This window comes from Nannospalax galili, unplaced genomic scaffold (genome assembly GCF_000622305.1).
Source record: "Nannospalax galili isolate Female #2095 unplaced genomic scaffold, S.galili_v1.0 scaffold300, whole genome shotgun sequence".
NCBI classification, from domain to species: domain Eukaryota; kingdom Metazoa; phylum Chordata; class Mammalia; order Rodentia; family Spalacidae; genus Nannospalax; species Nannospalax galili.
This window is the reverse complement of record NW_008347322.1, coordinates 961,574-979,431: the sequence shown is the minus strand read 5'-3', so window position 1 is coordinate 979,431 and position 17,858 is coordinate 961,574. Positions and strand designations below refer to the sequence as shown.

Here is a 17,858-nt window from a genome sequence, read left to right as displayed (position 1 = left end):
CTCTGACCTGTCCTTGGCTCTCCAGGACTCACTGTCCACCTTCAAGCATCCCATGGTGCCTCATCTTCCTGATCCCTCTCCCGCTCGGTACAGGCAGTGGTATCCCCTCCTGGGACCTAGGCCACCACCCCAACTTTCTCCAAGATGGATCCCAAGGCAAGTACCCGGGTACAACCCCGCCTCCTCAACCCGTGTACGCACTAGAGCCTCTTACAGCAACAAAAGAGCAAGTAGCATTTGCACACCATCTTCTAGACCAGGACCATTGTCACCAGGACCCCGGGCCTGGGAACACTGTCCTCATGACAGAGGTGGGAAAAGAGGTCTAGGGTGAGCCCCGAGCCAATCGAATACACAATGGGGCTATACACCCAGGCTTGCACAACAGTCCACTCCCCAGGGCCCTGGTGACACTACAGATGCCGCGATCCTGTCCAGGCTCCACTATTGTCACCATGGTGAGCTTCTGTCCCGCGGGACCTGTCGGATCCCAGGGGGTTCTTATGTGTGGGAAAAGGGTACTGTGGACCACAAGGAGCTGAGAGGGACCAGGTCTTGGAGTTAATCAGCCTTGTCCCAGCACCTCCAGCAGAGGGCAGTGCCACCTCACACTTGGAAACTCGCTGCAGTTGGAATGCCAGTCCCAGGGGGGCCAGCACACCCTCCACCTGCCCCTGGTCTCTAGGAGTCCTTCTGATCCACCTCAGCCTAGCCCTCAGGCTCTCTTTCCTCCCCAGTGCTATGTGTGGACTGGCAAGGTAGATTCCAGGTTGCAAACCGTCCAGCATCTCAGTCCTCTCTGGGCCCATGCATCAGACTGTCCATTCCCTCAGTCTGAGCTAGAGGGACCACCAGTCACCACACTTCCCGCCGGAAATGGCCACATAGCACCTGCTCTTTGCTGTGACCCCTTCCTGGCCATGCCCAGACCATGTTAGTACAAGACACTGCTGCTCTCAGGCCTGGGGCAGCCCATTGGTTCTAAGATGCCTCCGTACACACACACATCCTTTTCCACCACTACACTGTTGCTCACTGATGCAATAGCCAGTCCTTTCCTGTCCCTCAACTCCTGGTACCTAGCACAGGGCCAGGTGGAGACCACAGGGCCTCAACCACATCCCATGCAAACGCCATGTGCCCCCAGACCTGAGGCCCTGCCCCCATCCTATCCTCTCAGGTTACGCAGGCCTCTATGCTGCTCAGCCTGTCACCATCTGATTCTGCCGCTGATAAAACTTATCGAGCCCAGCATCTCTGGTCCAGGGAGACTGCCCTGGGCAGGTGTTGCTAAGGCAACCAGAGGCAGCAAGAAGGCCAGAGGGCAACCTGGGGTTGTGCTCAGCCATGAGTGCTGGGCAATACTTGTGTCTCTGGAAGTGGCCAGTCCCCTGCCTCACCCTAGGGAAACCCAAGCTAGGTCTAGCCCCACCCCACCTCAACTTACCTGCCTTGGTCACCTCTCACCCCATCACCTATGGGTCATAAAACACCAGCACTAAGGACCCAGAGAACTTCAAAGTGTTTTCCTGCCATTTTCCAAGTTGTCGGCTGCCCCTCGGTCAAGAGGCCTCCTGCAGGGCTTGCCGGTTCTGAGGATAGACTTCTGTGGAGAGTAGGGGCCCCAGGACAGAGACGGCTTCTGACCAGAAGTGAGGTCAGTACAGGGCACATACAGAAGCCGGAGCAAGCTTCTTTTTTCTAAACCAAGGAACGGACCAATGTGGCCCTTGGACACAAGCCTGAGTAGGGAACCAAAATAGGATGGGACCAGCAAAGGAGCTGCCTAGAGGCAGTGGATGGGCAGCTCAGGGATTCAGGGACCCTCATGTCCCTGTCAAAAGAGTTCTGGGTGTTCCCAGAGGATAATGGCACAGTGGTTCTGGCCAGGGTACGACTCTGGCGGCTGGTAAGGTCCCTCATCTGGGCAGAGAACAAACTGCATCTTTCCAGGTCTCACTAATACCTCGTTTAACCAATCAGAGACCGAGTGGAGGCTTGAGTTTCAGGGTACAGCCGTTCCTCTGTATGCCCAAAGGGGGGATACGTCCATATGAGGATCTTGAGTCCTGATGGGAGGTTGGCTGGGCCTGCCCGTCAGTCCTCTAGGGCCAAGTGAAAAGCATGTAGGGTGTTGCTGCACACAGTTAAGTGTACATGTGTGATCATGTGATCCTGGGCAGGGACATCAAGGAGCCTGGCTCTGCAGACCTCTGGACAGTGGCTAGAGCTGTGTCCAACATCACAGGGCCCTTTGCGTCCACTCCTAGCCCCTATGTGTCTGGTGCTCAGTGCTTCCCAGGAGAGAGCCCAGCTGGATGGAGGGGCGTGTGATGATAGGGCAGCATTGCCAAACCGGGGTCAGCTGCAGCCCAACTCAGACAGCACGGAGACAAAGGGCATTTATCACCTGAGATGGCACAGATGGAGCATCCTTAACCTATTATTAATCGGGCAGTTAGATGACATCATGTACTTGAGGCCTTCCGTGTGAACCTTCTGCCCACTCTGGCCAGGGACTGGGTACAGGTAGCTCAGGGCTGAACAGGTGGTAACAAATGGGCCTTGAGAGTGTTCACAAACTTGGTATCCGCAGATGGGGGCAGGGGGCTGTGCCTCTAGACAAGCCTCGGATCCTGGGACCCCAGGGAGAGCTTCAGGGCAGGGCAGACAAGGGAAGAGAAAGTATGGAAGCCAAAATCTGAGACCCTGCTGGGGGGGTGGGGACACGACTCCACCCAGAGGATGGACACCAAGGGGCCAGGGCTGACCACAGGTCTTCCCCAGCCGGGGACATCTGTGACTCCCAAGACAGGACACCCCCACACAGGACAGACAAGAACTAAGTGGAGATATATTTTGAAACGCTCATATTTTGTTCTTCCTCTCACGTTTTTCTGTTTCTTTTCTACAATCCTGAGACCACTGTTCATCAACCCCCCAGGCGTCTGCACTGTAATGTCCCGAGAGCAGTTACGCAGGGAAGTCATTTCACAGTCAGACAAGGCGCGGTGAGGCCAGTAGGCACCAAGGACAGGGCAAATCACATGGAATGGGAAGAAAACCGTGAAGGTCACGGGCCCACCCTCCCGCCAAAGGACGTGTCCATCTGTGGTGGTCTCATGAATCTTCAGCCTCATTGCAAGGGCCTCCTCTGCCATCTCATCTCGGCGTCTTGACAGGATATCCTGACGCTCTCCCTCAACACTCCAAACAGAAACCAGGTCCCACCGCCATACCATCCAGTTTACATGAGGGATAAAATTACATTTGTACAAAAATAGATTCTTTTACCTTTCCCGGTGCGCTAGACATTTCTCTACCTTTTCTCCCTGTGGACGCAGTATCCTCCCCAACAGTGGCCGTGTGTCCTGGCTAAGGCATGGCTAGAGATCAGGACACGCCGGCTCCAGGCATCTGAAAATAGATGCATCACCTGCCTCCAGATAGTCACCCGAGCCCAACTTTACCACAGGAGGGGGCCTTAGGTACTTGCTTACAAGAAGCAAATTTACAGGAAAATGGGAAAGTCTTGATTAAAAAGAAACACAAAACATTGGTAACTGCGCTGCATCCCCTCCATGTCGCTGGTGCACAAGCCGGCTTCTGCGTTGGTCTCTGTACAGCACATTCATGTTCACACACCTGCGTGGACACGGACCACGCCCCAGTTCTGCAATGGGACATCAGCTGATTATCCACTGGCTGCCTGCTCCAGCCAGGCCTCTTGGGGTCCCAGGGGAAGGGGCTCAGGTGTCCCTTGGTACTGTCACCAGACTGTCAGCCCAGAATCCTTGGGGATGCTGTAACTTGGTGTGGGGCTGAATTCCCCCAGAGACTGTGGTTCCAGGGTGACCACAAACCACTGGGCTCTGTGGTCATCTTTGCTTCTCAGCCACGGGAGCCCCGTCTGAAAGTCCAAGCAAGTAGTAACAGCTGAGGACAGTGGCCCAGAAGCAGCAGTGTGGGACTCACATGGCCTTTGGTGGCAGTTGGTGGTAGCTGTTTTACCCAGCCAAGCCAAGGCCGGGACAGGCGCCGGGTGGCTAATGAGCTGATATTAGTGCTATCTTTAGAAAATTAAAGATTGTCCCACCCAAATAACAACACAATAATTACAAACAAACACCTTAATTGAGCCAGATTTGGTAACATGCCTGAAGGTCTGGTTAAATGAACATCCCAACTCTCTCCCTGGTGTCACTGTGTCCACACCTCCCCCTGTAAATACACAGCACCCAGCACCGTCTACTCAAAGACAGTGACAACAGGATTTAAAGGGACAGGAAGCCCTTGGGAAACCTGGGATAACAAACAGTGGCAGGTAAGGTTGCACAGGCCAGCCGGGTCCTGGGTTCCACCTTCCGGGTGCAGGGGTCAGGAGCCTCTGTTGCTAACAGCCAGCCAGCCAGGCCTGGACGTGGTGGCATCCCCAAGGGGCCCAGTCCAAGGACTGTCTCTGCTGGAGCCACTGATGGTCCGGGGGGGCCCAGAGTGCTGCACAGGATGGGACTGGCATGAGCAATGGGGTATCTGTCTGCAGAAAGCACAGTGCTGCGTGTGGAATGGGGAACCTGTATCCCTGTCTGGTGTCATCATGCCCCAAAGGCTGCGCAGACCTTCTAGAAGAGTTTAGAAGTGACAGCTGGCTGGCCCTGGCAACAGCATGTGCCCTGCCCCCACTCCCCAGCGTGTCTCCCCATAGGGAGGCAGGAAGGTATTTCTTATAGATAGCTCAGGTAGCTGTGGCTGGGGACTTTGGGAAGGCAGAAAATGAATGTGTCCTTCCCCTGCAGAACCCAGGGAACTAGCTCCTCCCAGCTACTGCCTCCAGCCCCAACCTCCTAGACAGGTTATCCCATGAGCCCCCCGGCCCCCTGTATGCACCCGCCACACCAACAGGAGACCAGACACTGGGGCAGGCAGCATGGCCCTTATTCTCATGTCCACCCACCCATCCCCCATCACGCACCTGCTCCTGACAAACCTGGGCCCCTGGGCTAAGATTAGATCATGAAGAGGACTGGGGCCCAGGGAGAACCCTGTGGTGCTAACAAGGCCGTTCAACTGGAGAGGCACAGAGTCTGCGGTGAACCATGTGGGATGGAGCTGAAGCCTGAGTCCACGGCCTGTGCCACCTGAGTAGGTGTAACAGAGTCCCCCCAGGTAAGGCTCTGGACAAACAGCATCTACAGACCACGGTACATACACCAAGTGGAGGAGGTCCCCAGCGAGGCCTGTCAGCATTCCAAGCATAACCGGGTAGCCAGAGAAGGGGCCTATGCCATGGTCCCACACACTGCCTAGCATGTCAGCCACACTCACCCTGCCTGCATAATTCATCCACAAGCCCCTCAGGCCTCCACTAGGGGGAAACCAGACAGCACCCCCGTTCTCCCTGAGCCTCAGGATGTCCAGTGTCCTCACAAGATGCTAGCATGGGACAGCTCACACATTGCCCACAAGACCACTGAGGTGGAAATCCTACTTGAGCCAGGGCAAAGGAGCCAAGGACAAGCTTCAGACCCTCTTGCAGACCATGGAAGGTTTGGTGTAGGGAAACCAGGGCACCACAGTTGATGTCCCCTGGGCTGATAGGGACCCATGGTGAGGGGCAATGATACAAAGAGGACACTGAGGGGTGTGACAGGGAACCCTAGCCCACACAGCCTTGAGTTGGCCCCAGGAACCCTGCACAGTGGCTGGGGCACAGTCTCAAGGTATCTTTGGAAATAGGCTATCCAGGGTAGCTGTGACCCACGGGGACATGGGTCTTTGCAATAAGACAGGACTTGCCCCCTCATCTGTCCCTTCTTGACCCTGGATGGGCTCCCACACTAGCTGGACACCAGGACTCTGAGCAGGCGAAGATGGGCCACTCCAAACAGAGGTGCGACACGGGGATGTCGTAAACCAAACACAGCAAACAGCAACCAGAACAAGCCCCTCTCCCAGCTCCTGCAGCTCTGGGTGCTGAAGACAACCCCCCACCCCCAAGCCACCCCCAAGCCCCTCAGGATGACAACAGGGTGACCCAAGAGCCTAGGGTGGAGAGGCAGGACCTGGCCGGGTCTCACACCAGCTCTGGCCACGGCCCTGGGCCAAAGGTTTGCAGTAACAAAGATGACGATGATGGAGACGCATCTCTTGGGACCACAGGGACACACTGCATCCGAAGGTCCGCACAGGCCAGCATGAAGGGCAGGGACAGGACTGGAGCTGAGCAGAGCAGCTGTGTCGGGCAGGGCACAGGACCGGTGCACGGCGAGCCAGGGCCTAGGTGGCCTGGTGAGGGGCCTCTAGCATCTCCATGAGAAAGGTGTCGATAGGCGTGTCCCCGATGAGCTTGAAGAAGAACAGGTGCTCCAGGCACTTGAGCCCGATGGAGCGCAGTGCAGGCAGGCGGAGCAGCAGCTTGGCAAACCTACGGGACAGGAGTGGGTGAAGATGGGCTGGGAGCTGCTCCCTCGCTCTGGCGACCGGCAGCCTCCCTGGAGACCAGCTGGGTCCAGTGGCCTGGGGCTCCAAATCCAGTCCACAGTGGAAGCTACCTGCACTGATCCTTCAGGAAGAGGAAGGTATGTGAAGAACGGAGAAAGAGGAGGCAGAAGGGCACGGGCGGGGGCAGTGGGTGGGCATGTGGTGGAGCACACCAAGATCCACCGGGCCCTGGACTGCAGGGAAAGACCAACGATACCACTCCAGGCCACGGCAGGCCCGGCTGGGCTTTGGAGCTATGTTAGAAGTATGGGCTTGCTCCGTGGGCAATGGGAGCCATGGCAGAATTTTAAGAAGGTAATGGCACCACTGTGGACCTGTGTTTCCAAGGACGCCTCTGTTACAGCAACCAGACCTGTCCTGGGAAGAGACCTGGTGAAGATCTGCGGGCAGCTTCATGGGTAACACGCAGGGTACTCAGTGAATGACTGAACCAGTGTGGGGAATCCTATGCTCCAACAAGCATGTCAGCCTCCCACGAGTATCCCACCCCCAGCCACTCCTACAGTTCCCCTGCCCCAGGAAGGACTCTGCTGGGCTGGTGGGCACTGAGGAGGCTCCTGGCTTTCTCTGCCCCTGGAGGGTCTCCTGAGCAGGAGACTGGTAGGGTTCAGGGAAGCCTAAGGGTTCAGGGAAGATGGACGTCAGGGTCTGTCAGCCACAGCGGACCCAAGGGAAAACAATGTCGCATGGGGATGGGACCTGGGATCCCTTGTGCAACCTCTGTGTCTGTTCAGGGACTCTCATGTACCCCAGAGGCTGTGGGCCTCATTAACTATTAACATTGTTCATTTTCAGGGGAGGGAACCCAATGGCCGTTTGCCCCAAAGTCCTCGGTTTAAAGGCACAGGCGTAGCTTGGAGGCTGGAGCTGCGCCAGAGAACAGGCTGTTTTCTGCTGAGCTGGCGAGATGGGCTGAGGCAGGAAGCCAGGAAAAACAGGCTGCTGCTGCCTCTCGTCCTCCTCCTCCTCCGGGAAGTTTCACTTTAAACCAAACCAGATGAGGACTGAGCAGCAGTGCAGACAGTTAACCATGTGTGCACCAGGCAGCGGGATGGCTTAGCATGCCATCGCCCCTCACACCTAGTCTGCAGACTCCAGAGGCTGGAGTTGCCCTATAAGAGGAGGGGACTAATGAAGCCACAGACCGAATCCCAGGAATTCGCCGTTCCATTGACAAACACCATGTGTCTAGCACTATGGATGGTGCACCCAGCACTGGATTTGAACAGGACTACAGATGTCGGTCCTTCTGAGGCCTTCAGACAAACTGTGTTCTAACCACAGTCATCTATGGGACACAACTATAAAGCACCTGGGGTTTTCCGGCCTCTTAACAGGCTCACATTGTGGAGGAAAGCGGACGTCTCCATATACACGAACAAAGATAAGCGCCTACTGTGGACCAAGCAAAGCACTTGGCCAATCCTTCTGGTGTAGTGTCCTCAGTGCTCATGGCCCACAGGAGTCCCAGGCTGCTACCCTAGAGGATGCCACTGTCTTGCCACAGACAAGGACTTCAAGGTTGAGTGGCTGAGCCCAGAGGTGAGCACAGGGGTGTCTGAGGATGGAGGCACAGCTCACCTGCCCGGCTGCTCTGGGTACTTGTGTTTGCAGTAGGCCTCCAGAGATGCATACACCTTCTCCCTCAGCGCCTCCACCTCGGCCGGGTTTGAGAGCCCCTTGGAGTCTGTGTGGAGAAGCAGCCTCAGGTCAGAGCCCTCTAAGCAAAGAGCAGAATCTTCCCAAAGGCCCCTGGGGTGGTCTCCTAGCCATACTCAAATGCAGCAAACAGCATACAGAGCACAGAGCTGGACGCAGCTACCCCACAACCCTCAGCTCGGGACAGGTGCTCTGGATTTACGCCCCACGCTGCCAATTAAAAGCCAAGTGACCCTGAGTCGGTACCTTAACTCCAGCGACTCAGTTTCTACCTCTTCTGTCAGGTAACCACGAGAGGCGATCAATGCCGTGGCTCTATTTGAGCGTCACTGGTAGGAAGGAAGTCACGAGCCCTCCCACCAGGGAACCCCAGATCCACGCCACGGGCAGATGCCCCAAAGGCGCCTGCTGAAGCCTAGGCATCTGTCCATAATTTAGGCTTAAGAAAAGTCACAACTTTGGCCACCAATACCATCAGGGTACAGGGCCCAGTGCAAATACTGAGGGGGGCCTAGGTCCGGGGCTCCCTGGAATGTGCCAGGCTCCTTCAACTGACCCAGTTCCAGCCTTTGCTCCCCCACAGCACCAGGCCCAGGTCTCCCTGGTTCTGATACCTGCAGCAGGCCACATGGGCCTGGAGATGACACAAGAGATGACACAGTGTGCTGAGCTAGCGAGGGCTGGGAACCCATGTCTCTACATTCTCTACCTACTCTGGGTGGGGCTGGTACACCCCACCTGCCAAGTCCCCAACACATATCCATTCCCCATGGGGGCCATAAGACTGCCCTGGCCTCAGCAGCTCCCTGGGGCCCAGTTGGAGCCTTCCTCCACCTGGAGGGTCTTTCCCCAAATCCCTTTCCAGCCAGTATCTCATACACCCAGCCCGACTATGCCTTTATCATGGTGTAGAGTGGCCATGGGCAGCATCTCCCGCTGACCCTGAGCTGTAAGCAGGGTCACGGGGAGCCAGGGAGCTCGATGTGACTCTGGGGTGTTGTGGACAGCAAAGTCCACCAAGCTCTGCTGGAGAACACTAACCAAGTGCACTGGAGCCTCTGCATTAACCATATGGACAAGTGGAAGGACAGGGTCACTCTCCACTATAACAGGGCCACTGGGGCCCCATGGGTCAGCCCAGGAGGCAGCATCACCCTGCAGAGCAGTTGAGAAGTTCAGAACGTCCTCAGCCAATGGGAGGTGGGAGGGCCTTACCAGGGTTGAAGAGGACAATGGCACGCAGGCAGCCCAGCTCCGTCTTGTCCATGTGCATGTCGCGCATCTTGGACACCAGCTCTGTTAGCACCCTGCAGGAGGAGAAGGCAGGTGCCAGGGTGCACATCAGACCTGCCCTCGCAAGGAATCGACTCAGGAAGACCCGTGGGACTCCCGTGAAGGCCAGGGTGGCCGGAGCACAGTTGGACACACCAGGGCTGGCCAGGACTGGAAGTGTCATCCACAGTCCTATGGAAGGTGAGACCCTCATGGCTCACCTGGTTTCTCAGTGAGATGGGACCCCTCCCTGGGCCCCTTCAAGTCCCTTAGCCTGCCCAGCCCGTGGAGTCTGTGGCAGAATCCCAGGGCCCACTCGCCTGTGTATTCCACCTGAGCCACGGTCTCCTTGACCCCAGCAGCCTGCACCAACCCCTGCATGTGGCTGTTGAGTTCAGGAAGTGGAACGGGCTGGTAAGGGAAAGTCCCAGGGGAGGAGGGGCTGGAGGTCCATGTACAGCCTGGAACGTCCTCCTCAGGAGCCCTGGCTTGTCCAATGGGGACCCATGGGTCTGCAGGCCTCGGAGGCCATGATGCTTCCTGGGAAATACCCAAGGATGCCAGGTCTGGTGTGGGAGAAAACAATGGCTCAGAGGCCCTAAGGCTACAGGGCCAGCCAGGACCCCACTTGGGGTTGGACAGGGCCAGCCAGGACCCCGGATGCCTACTCTTGGGGTTGGACAGGGCCAGGCAAGACCCTGGATGCCTACTCTTGGGGTTGGACAGAGCCAGCCAGGACCCTGGATGCCTACTCTTGGGGTTGGACAGAGCCAGCCAGGACCCTGGATGCCTACTCTTGGAGATGGACAGGGCCAGCCAGGACCCCAGATGTCTACTCTTGGGGTTGGACAGGGACAGCCAGGACCCTGGATGTCTACTCTTGGGGTTGGACGGGGCCAGCCAGGACCCCAGATGTCTACTGTTGTTGTTGGGACAGATCGATGCCCTGGGGGATGCAGGGCAGAGAGCTACAGACAGGTAGCAAGCATAAAGGCCCACCACCGTGGGCCAGACTTCAGGTTTTACTCACTTTGACAGTGAGGACAAGCTGGGGCCTCTCCAGTCGCTCCTGGGGGACCCCAGAGAATGTAAGCCCAAGACCCCAGCACTGTTTTCTCACAACTAGCTGGACACGCTGGGGCTACATTTACCCAAAACCAGACCTCAGCGGGCTAAGGTCCAACACCTCCCTCTGTGGAGCTGTCCTGCAGTCTGTCAAAGGCCCTAAGAATGCTCACAGTACAGAGCCTGGCAACAGGCAGACCAGCATCTGCCCCACGTGGTCACAAACGCTTCCACACTTGTGTGCCTTGCCTGTGTGCTCTACCTAGCCTGTGCCCGGGGCAGCTCAGTCTGCCCACATGTCCCACAAGGATGCTGGTAGATGGCTCTGTTCACCTCCAATGTCAGAGCTCTTGTGTTCAGGAGCTCACCTGGGGCCCTTCCTGCTTCCTCCCCTGGGTTTGCAACTCCCCACTTACTGTCCTGTGCCCCATGAATCATCCACAGCCTCCATACTCTGGCTGGCTACAGTTGACATCCAGGTCCCCAGAAGACCCAGGTCTGGCATGGGCCCTCAGCTTGTAGACAAAGGCTGGCCGTCCAGACAAAAGGAAAGGCAGTCACTGTCCCTCTCCTTGTGAAGTGTAGGCGGGACAGACATTTCAAAAGAGTAACTGCGTAGAATCAGTGGCCCTTGGTGTGGCTGCACTCCACCCCCTGCCCCTTTGAATGTGTCTCTGAGGAGCAGCAGAGGTACATGAGGAGGCGTACATCTAGGTCCACGGGCTGTGAGGGACAGCAGGTCGGACGCACCAGCCATTCAGTGACAGGTCAGGGCACAGGCCACCCCTGGGGCTGCAACAGCTCAGGGATGAGCTGTGCCAAAAGCTGACACTTAGAAAGCCATATCAACAGCATAATCTGTTTTTGTTAACAAAGTGCAGGTGTCTTTGTAGATAAATATTGAAGATCCAGAAAGAACACTGAATGCAATGCTAACTTCCCCGACCCCGATCCGACAAACAACAGTCTCCTCACACCCGGCTGGCAAGCGTTTCCCAAACAAGTGGTTTCCTAAGCAGAGACTGTGGCCAACGGGGCAGGAAGGGACCAAGGGGCCTGCCCTCCACCTGTCAAAGATGGCCCCCTGCCCTACTCACCTAACAGAGATGGTGCCAACCCCACCCACCTATCACAGATGGTATCTACTCCACCCACCTGTCAGAGGGTGCCCACCTTTCCCACCTATCAAAGATGGCACTGCCCGACCCACATGTTGAAAAGAGTGACCACCTGGCACACCTGTCAAAGATGGCGCCCACACCCGCACTGTGAGCACTGTTCCGGTGTACATGCAGGCCGGTGGCAAGGAGGATCCCATCCTTCACAGCTATGGAGCGATGGGAGAAGGAGGCGATGAGCAGCTCGTTCCAACCTGAGGGAGGAGACACACGGTCACTGCTCTCTCTAGGTTTCCATCCCCACCCTTCCTCTCACCCACAGTCAGACCCCGAAAGGCAGTGCATCCCAGACCCATCTCTTTCCAAACCCAAGTCAGGGTTCCACAGAAAGAGCCTTCCAAGCACCCATGTGAGAAGATCTCTCCCTCCTACACCGGCCCTGTGCTGGCCATAAGAAGTCATGCACCGAACATCCCTCTAGCAACCTCAGGGGCACACAGAAGTTTCTTTCTGCGTGTGGAGGGGGCTTGTGACTTAGAGGAGGTGGGAGAACTCCAAGGACTCCCCCTGGGATGACTGTGGAATGCCACAGGAGTCAAGTAGTGAGGAGGAACATCGCCTTGAAAACACAGCACAACGTCAAGTATCATGAGCTCTGGTGCCAACCAGCTGGAGCTGGTGTGCAAGGACTAAGAATGGGGCCTGGGAAAGGCAGGTGAGGAGAGGACTCTGCATAGCCAGGGACTCCTGTGACTGAGCTGCACAGAAGTTCTTACCACTAGACATCCCAACAACTACCCTGTGACCCAAAGCTCCAGGCCCCATAGTTCCATGCGGTCCTACATGGAAGTACTGGCCCATTTTACAGAAGGGAAACTGAGGTAGGGACCATCACTTGGGGGGTAGGATCTGCTGTGCTGGTTGCCACAGGTTCAACCAACTTGGGCCCTGCAGAGCACTCCCAGAAATGTGACCTAACAGTCCCTCATAAGCATCTGAGGCAAGATCCACCCTCATCTCATACTGACGTACCTGAGCCCCACTCTGATCACCTCACCTGAGGCCCTGACCCAGGGCTGTCCCCTCTAGGTAGGCTGGCATGGCCCAGTGGCAGGGGCCCATTGAAACACCTGCACGAACAACTGGCCCAAGGCCAAGTGGCTCAGATCTGTTCCCATAGACACTGGGGAATGTGGACTGTAGGCATTATGGGATGGAAGCCACCACAGGATGGCAGGATGGGTAGCCCCAGAACCCAGTGTGAGGGCAACCACAGCTGTGATGACCCTCCCACCTGCCTACAGATCCCCATGCCATCCAGGTGGTAGTGGTGGGTAGCCACCGAAAAGGGGGTAAAGAAGTGTTCCGCAGGGAAGTTGGGAAAACATGTATGTCAGAGGGACAGCTGTAGTGTTTACTGCCACTGATCCCGGGCCTGTGGGTGGAGAGGGGGACCACAGGGTGCTGTGGCCAGAGCTTGGCTTGGCTTCCTCTGTCCCAGGGTGCAGAGAGGGCAGGATGAGCCAGATCAGAGTTGCAGTGTGCCAGGCCCCTCCAACCTAGGGGAGGTCCTTATGTAGCCTGGACCCTCCTGAGCCCTGTCAGAACAGCAAACAAGGCTTCAGAACTCAACAGCATGAGATACTAGGATGGGAAGAGGTGGGACCCAGAGCCTGGAAGTCTTAAACAGCCCAAGCTCTACCTCAGTTTACCCATCTGGCAAACAGAAGAATCAAGGTTCTCAATGTTTCTGTGAAATGAGCCAGGATCATTTAGTGGTTTCGTGACTATCTTGGGAAGTCAATTCTGGATTCTGTCAGCTACTACCCCAGCCAGGCTGGGGCCCTCTGCTGTTGTGGGGCTGTGGCTGCAGTACCCTTACTCTGCAGCGAAGAAAACCCAAGGTAGACACTCACTGGGTTAATAGGAGACCTCAGCCTGAAGCCAGGCTGACCAAAGGCTCTAGCAAGAGTGGACATAGATCCCAGGCAGAATCCAGGACTACAGGCTTGAGAACCATATCCCCCACAGGAGGGCACAGAGGTCAACCCCAGCTGGCCAGACCTTGAGCTGGCAAAGTGCATACCACAGTCATCTAGCCAATCTGGAGCTCTGCCCTGCCTTCAGGCCCCTGATCTGCCCAGCAGGTACGAAGGAAAACAATGTGACAAGTTGTCCCCGGTGGTCTCCAGAAGGTGAGGGAGAACCCACCATGCCCTGAGCAGAGGCTTTCTACTTGGCCCCAGGCCTTCCAAACTATCTGGGGATAAGACAGGCCCTGAGGCCAGGACTCTAAGCTGAGAGTCAAGTAAGAAGAAAGTAAGGACCTGGACGGTCATGTCCCTGGTGGACAAAATGCTCCCCAGATTCTGAGAGACCCATCTGTACCCACAAAGTGGGCCACACAACTCAACCCAGTAGGGCACAAGCCCACCAGGGCAGAGGCCAGGGTAACAGGATCTATCCTGTTCATCTTGGTAACTCAAGTTCACCACAGAGATCTTTTGACGAAGGCAGGGAGGGTTGGGGCCTGTATGAGCCTCACCCCAACCAAGCAGCTTCCAGAACATTCCTTGCTGCACAGGGATCTACCTCTGGCTCACTTTCTCCACTGGGCTGGGATGAGGCCAGGAGCCCTTGGTGCAAAACAGGAAACCAAAGCAGTCGGGATGCTCAGGCCCCTGAAGACGGTGTGGTCTTCAGGCCCCGTGCCGGACATGGGACAGTTATCACGCTGTCACCGCAGCGGGTGGACAGCAGCTACAGACACCATTCCCAGCATGTCCCCATCTCCACAGGCAGGAGTCTGAGTTAAGAATCCCAGTCTCAGCCCACCCACTGGTGATTTGGCAGAATCCAACTAACAGCACGTCCCAATGCCCCTCTAACAGACGAGGAAGGAATTCAGGGTAGCCTGCAGAGCTGGTCTATCCCCAGTCCCAAGGCCACACTCCCACCCAACACTGAGCTCCCCTCGTGTGACATATGGTAAGGTATAAACGAGGCATCTTCTGGGTTCTAGCCACCTGCATCCAGACCTGTGCTCAGAAAGCGACCACAGACAGCACACAGGTCTGGTGGGTGGCTCCCAGAAGGTCCTCTGAGGCCTGCTGAGACCCCCTCGCCGGCACTGAGACCCCCTCACCGCCACTGAGACCCCCTCGCCGGCACTTGCTTCTGCTGGAGGGGAAAGGAAAGGAGCCCCAGATGGCAAGCGTAACGCCCACCCTGCCGCTCCCAGCTGCCTGCTCTGACCCCCACAGCTACTCACCTGCCCGTAGCAAGATGACCTGGTCATCCAGGGGTAGCTCGGAGAAGTGCGGGATCCTCTTAGCCCACTCCACAAGCGTGAAAAGCTGTTTGTCCGCCGCCTGGCAGATGTTAGTGACAGGGTCGTTTGGCTATAGTAGAGAAAGGACGTTGAGATCAGGCTTATACCTCCCGTGTCCTGACAGAATGCCCCTCTCCCCTAAGTGCCAATGGGGGTGGGGTTCCAGAGTCCACATTCCAATCCCTGGCACCTGGGGCCTTGGACAGAAAAGGTGGGATTCCCCAGGGATGAGGAATGATCCTGGCTTACTGGTATTGGCCCAATGATATTCCAGGGGCCCTGCCTTTTCCTAGTTGGGGGTCGGGGGGAGAGGGAGCTCTATCAAACTAAGCAGAGATATGGGAGACCAGTGACTTAAGGGTTGCTAGGGGGCCAAGCCAGGAGATGTAGTGACCTCCAGAGGCGGCAAAGATAGGAGTACATTCTCCTCAGGCTCTGAAGAAGCCGGCCCTGTCAAAGCCCTGGCTGACACCCCCAACACAGCACAGGGTCTCTGAGCTCAGTAGCTGAAGATTACAGAATGTGTTCTGCTGAAGCCACTGGGTTTCTGGCAATTTGTCTTAGCAGTGACAGGGACTTTGCACAACCTACACAACCCATCAGATCCTCCCGGCCCTGAAAGACGCTGGGGGAAGGAGGAACAGATTTGGGGCGAGGGGGGTCATACAACAGGCAAGGGAAGGTGCAGTGGCAAGTGGGAGCCAGACCCCATCTCTAAAGGTCACAGCTGTCCATCTGGGTACCTAGTTCTGCCAGGTGAGTAAGTAGGAGCCTGGGCGAACCCGTGTCTAGCCCAGACTCAAGATTCCAAGCAGAGGTAGGGTGACATCAGAAGCCTTCCAGAAAGTTCTGCCCAAAAGGGGGAGCATCCAGTCCTTCTCGGGAATAAGGGGACCCAGGAAGGCCTTACAGTAATTTGAGGAGGCCCTCTCAGAGCCTGGCAGGTAAGTTGGAGTATGGTCCTCTGATCCGGGGGGTGGGGGCAGCCCCCAAGAACAGGATACAAATTCCTGGCTCTGGAATGGCAGAGGCTGGGCATCAGAGAGGAACTGCCTGTCTTTGAAGGGCTTCCGCTGACAGAAAACATCTGCTAGCACTGACGTGCAGTCTAAACACCCAGCGCTGTGTGAAGAGCCTGCAAAGGGCTCAGGGGAAGGCAGTGACAAACGCTTCTGGTCACTGGGCCAGCAGGACTGGCTACAGTGCAAGTCTGGAGCTGCAGGGGCTGGTGATGTCAGCGTGGATCCAGGACAGAGTCGGAAGAGACAGGTGACATTCCTCCCAGCCTGTGAGCACCTACATGACTCTCAGGAAACCTTGGAGGCCAGGAGAACCCAGCACTTGAAGGGCATCAGGGCCTCTGCTTAGTGCCTGGGCTGATCACGGCTTGGCTCTGCCCCAGCCACAGAGGTCTCCACGGGTACCTTTGCCTGACAGGTTGCAGAGGAAGCTCTGAGGTAGGAGACAGCAAGTACAGGGCCCCAGCAAGGTTCAAGTGTGATCATCCATGCCTCACTGCAAGAGGGGACAGCCTTCTCTCTGGCCACCCCACTGAACCTTAAATTGTCACAATGCCACTGTGGATGGGGAAAAAGCCTCTCGAGCCACTCCTGGGCTGACTGCAGTCTCTGCAGCACAGAGCCACAAGGCTGGAGATGACGACTGGGCAGCGCAGGGGGCAGTGGTCACACCGATGTCTGAGGGCCCCGAGCCCAGCAGGCCCTGACTAGAAGTATGTCTGGGAGAGGCGCTGGGAAGACTCTGGCTCTGCCCTGCTCTGTCCTGCTGTACATCTGCACTCCTCTGAGCTGATTCCACAGCAGACATTTAATGAGCTACTGCCTGCCGGGGAGGTGTCGCTGCAGGACCACCCAAGCAGGGCCTAGAGGAGCCAGTGGCCCATCTGTGAGGCTGGGAGCTGCCTACCCCGCCTCCTTGGTTTGCATCTAACGGAGGGACCATGAGGTCCATGCACAGATCAAGGCCAAACACAGGAGGCCGAGAAGATGCTGACCCCCGCGGGGTGTCTCTGAAGACCTGAGCCTTAGAGAGCAGTGGCAGAGGACAGGCCCGAGAATGGCCTTACTTGAAGAAGACCTTAGTCACCCTTCACAGTGCAGCCAACAACCCCACAACTTCAGTTCCACCCAGCTGCTGCCCCACCCACCCCTCCAGGGCTGTGAGGAAGGCTTGGGGGACAGGACCACAATCAGAGCACTGGGGAGACTTGAGTGTATTCTGTGGACACCATAGCCAGGGGCCAGGTCCCTAAGAAAGGGCCCGCTCTGTGCCTTCTCCCCAGCAGGGCAGCTCTGAACCTTAGACAGCTGGCCAGTAAGGCTGAGGTCTTGGAGTGTTAGGTGTCTCACCACAGGGAGGGCAGGGTGACGGAGGGGACAGTAATCATGCCACAGGGCCCAACAAGTACGTAAGAGACATGTCTGAGCTTCCGGGGCAGGGCAAGGCTCGGACCCCACCCCACTGCCTCCTGGGATGGCTCACTACACCATGCCCTGTGCCTGGAGCCCTGGAGGAAAAGAACAGGTACTCTGTGAGCACATCACAGCAGTCAGGCCGAGAAGGGGCACACGGAGGGCTCAGGGAGCAACATGTGCGAAGGCCCTTCGGGCAGAAGGGGACAGTGTCCAGCAAGTGCTTCCAGTGTAGACAGGAGGCCAGTATGAGCCCAATGCAGAGAGGCTGGTATGGCCTTGATGTCTGTGCAGACTAGGTCTCCAGTGGCTGTCCACAGGGTTCTGGTCCCAGCCCTGAACACCTACAGAGACCCAGATGGAATCTAGACACACGCTGACAGCACACACAGCAGGACCCTAAGGCCTTGAGGGTGTGTGTACAAAGCTCTGTTTGTGGCTTTGCATGAGAAAATGCCCCAATTGGGCACATGGGCTCTT

The 17,858-nt window shown here is 56.8% G+C and overlaps 1 protein-coding gene across 2 annotated transcripts in view; it reads right to left on the bottom strand.

The window, feature by feature from the left end:
- Positions 1 to 2,834: 2,834 nt before the first annotated feature.
- Rxra (retinoid X receptor alpha) overlaps positions 2,835 to 17,858 on the bottom strand; it is an 87,479-nt gene continuing 72,455 nt past the window's right edge. For both annotated transcript variants that reach the window (XM_008843925.3, XM_017800843.2), the window contains exons 6-10: positions 14,887 to 15,016; positions 11,737 to 11,869; positions 9,376 to 9,467; positions 8,083 to 8,188; positions 2,835 to 6,424 (exon numbers count right to left, since the gene is read on the bottom strand). In XM_008843925.3, the coding sequence (XP_008842147.1) occupies positions 6,277 to 6,424; positions 8,083 to 8,188; positions 9,376 to 9,467; positions 11,737 to 11,869; positions 14,887 to 15,016 (609 nt within the window). In that variant the 3' untranslated portion in view covers positions 2,835 to 6,276. The remainder of the gene's footprint in view (positions 6,425 to 8,082; positions 8,189 to 9,375; positions 9,468 to 11,736; positions 11,870 to 14,886; positions 15,017 to 17,858) is intronic.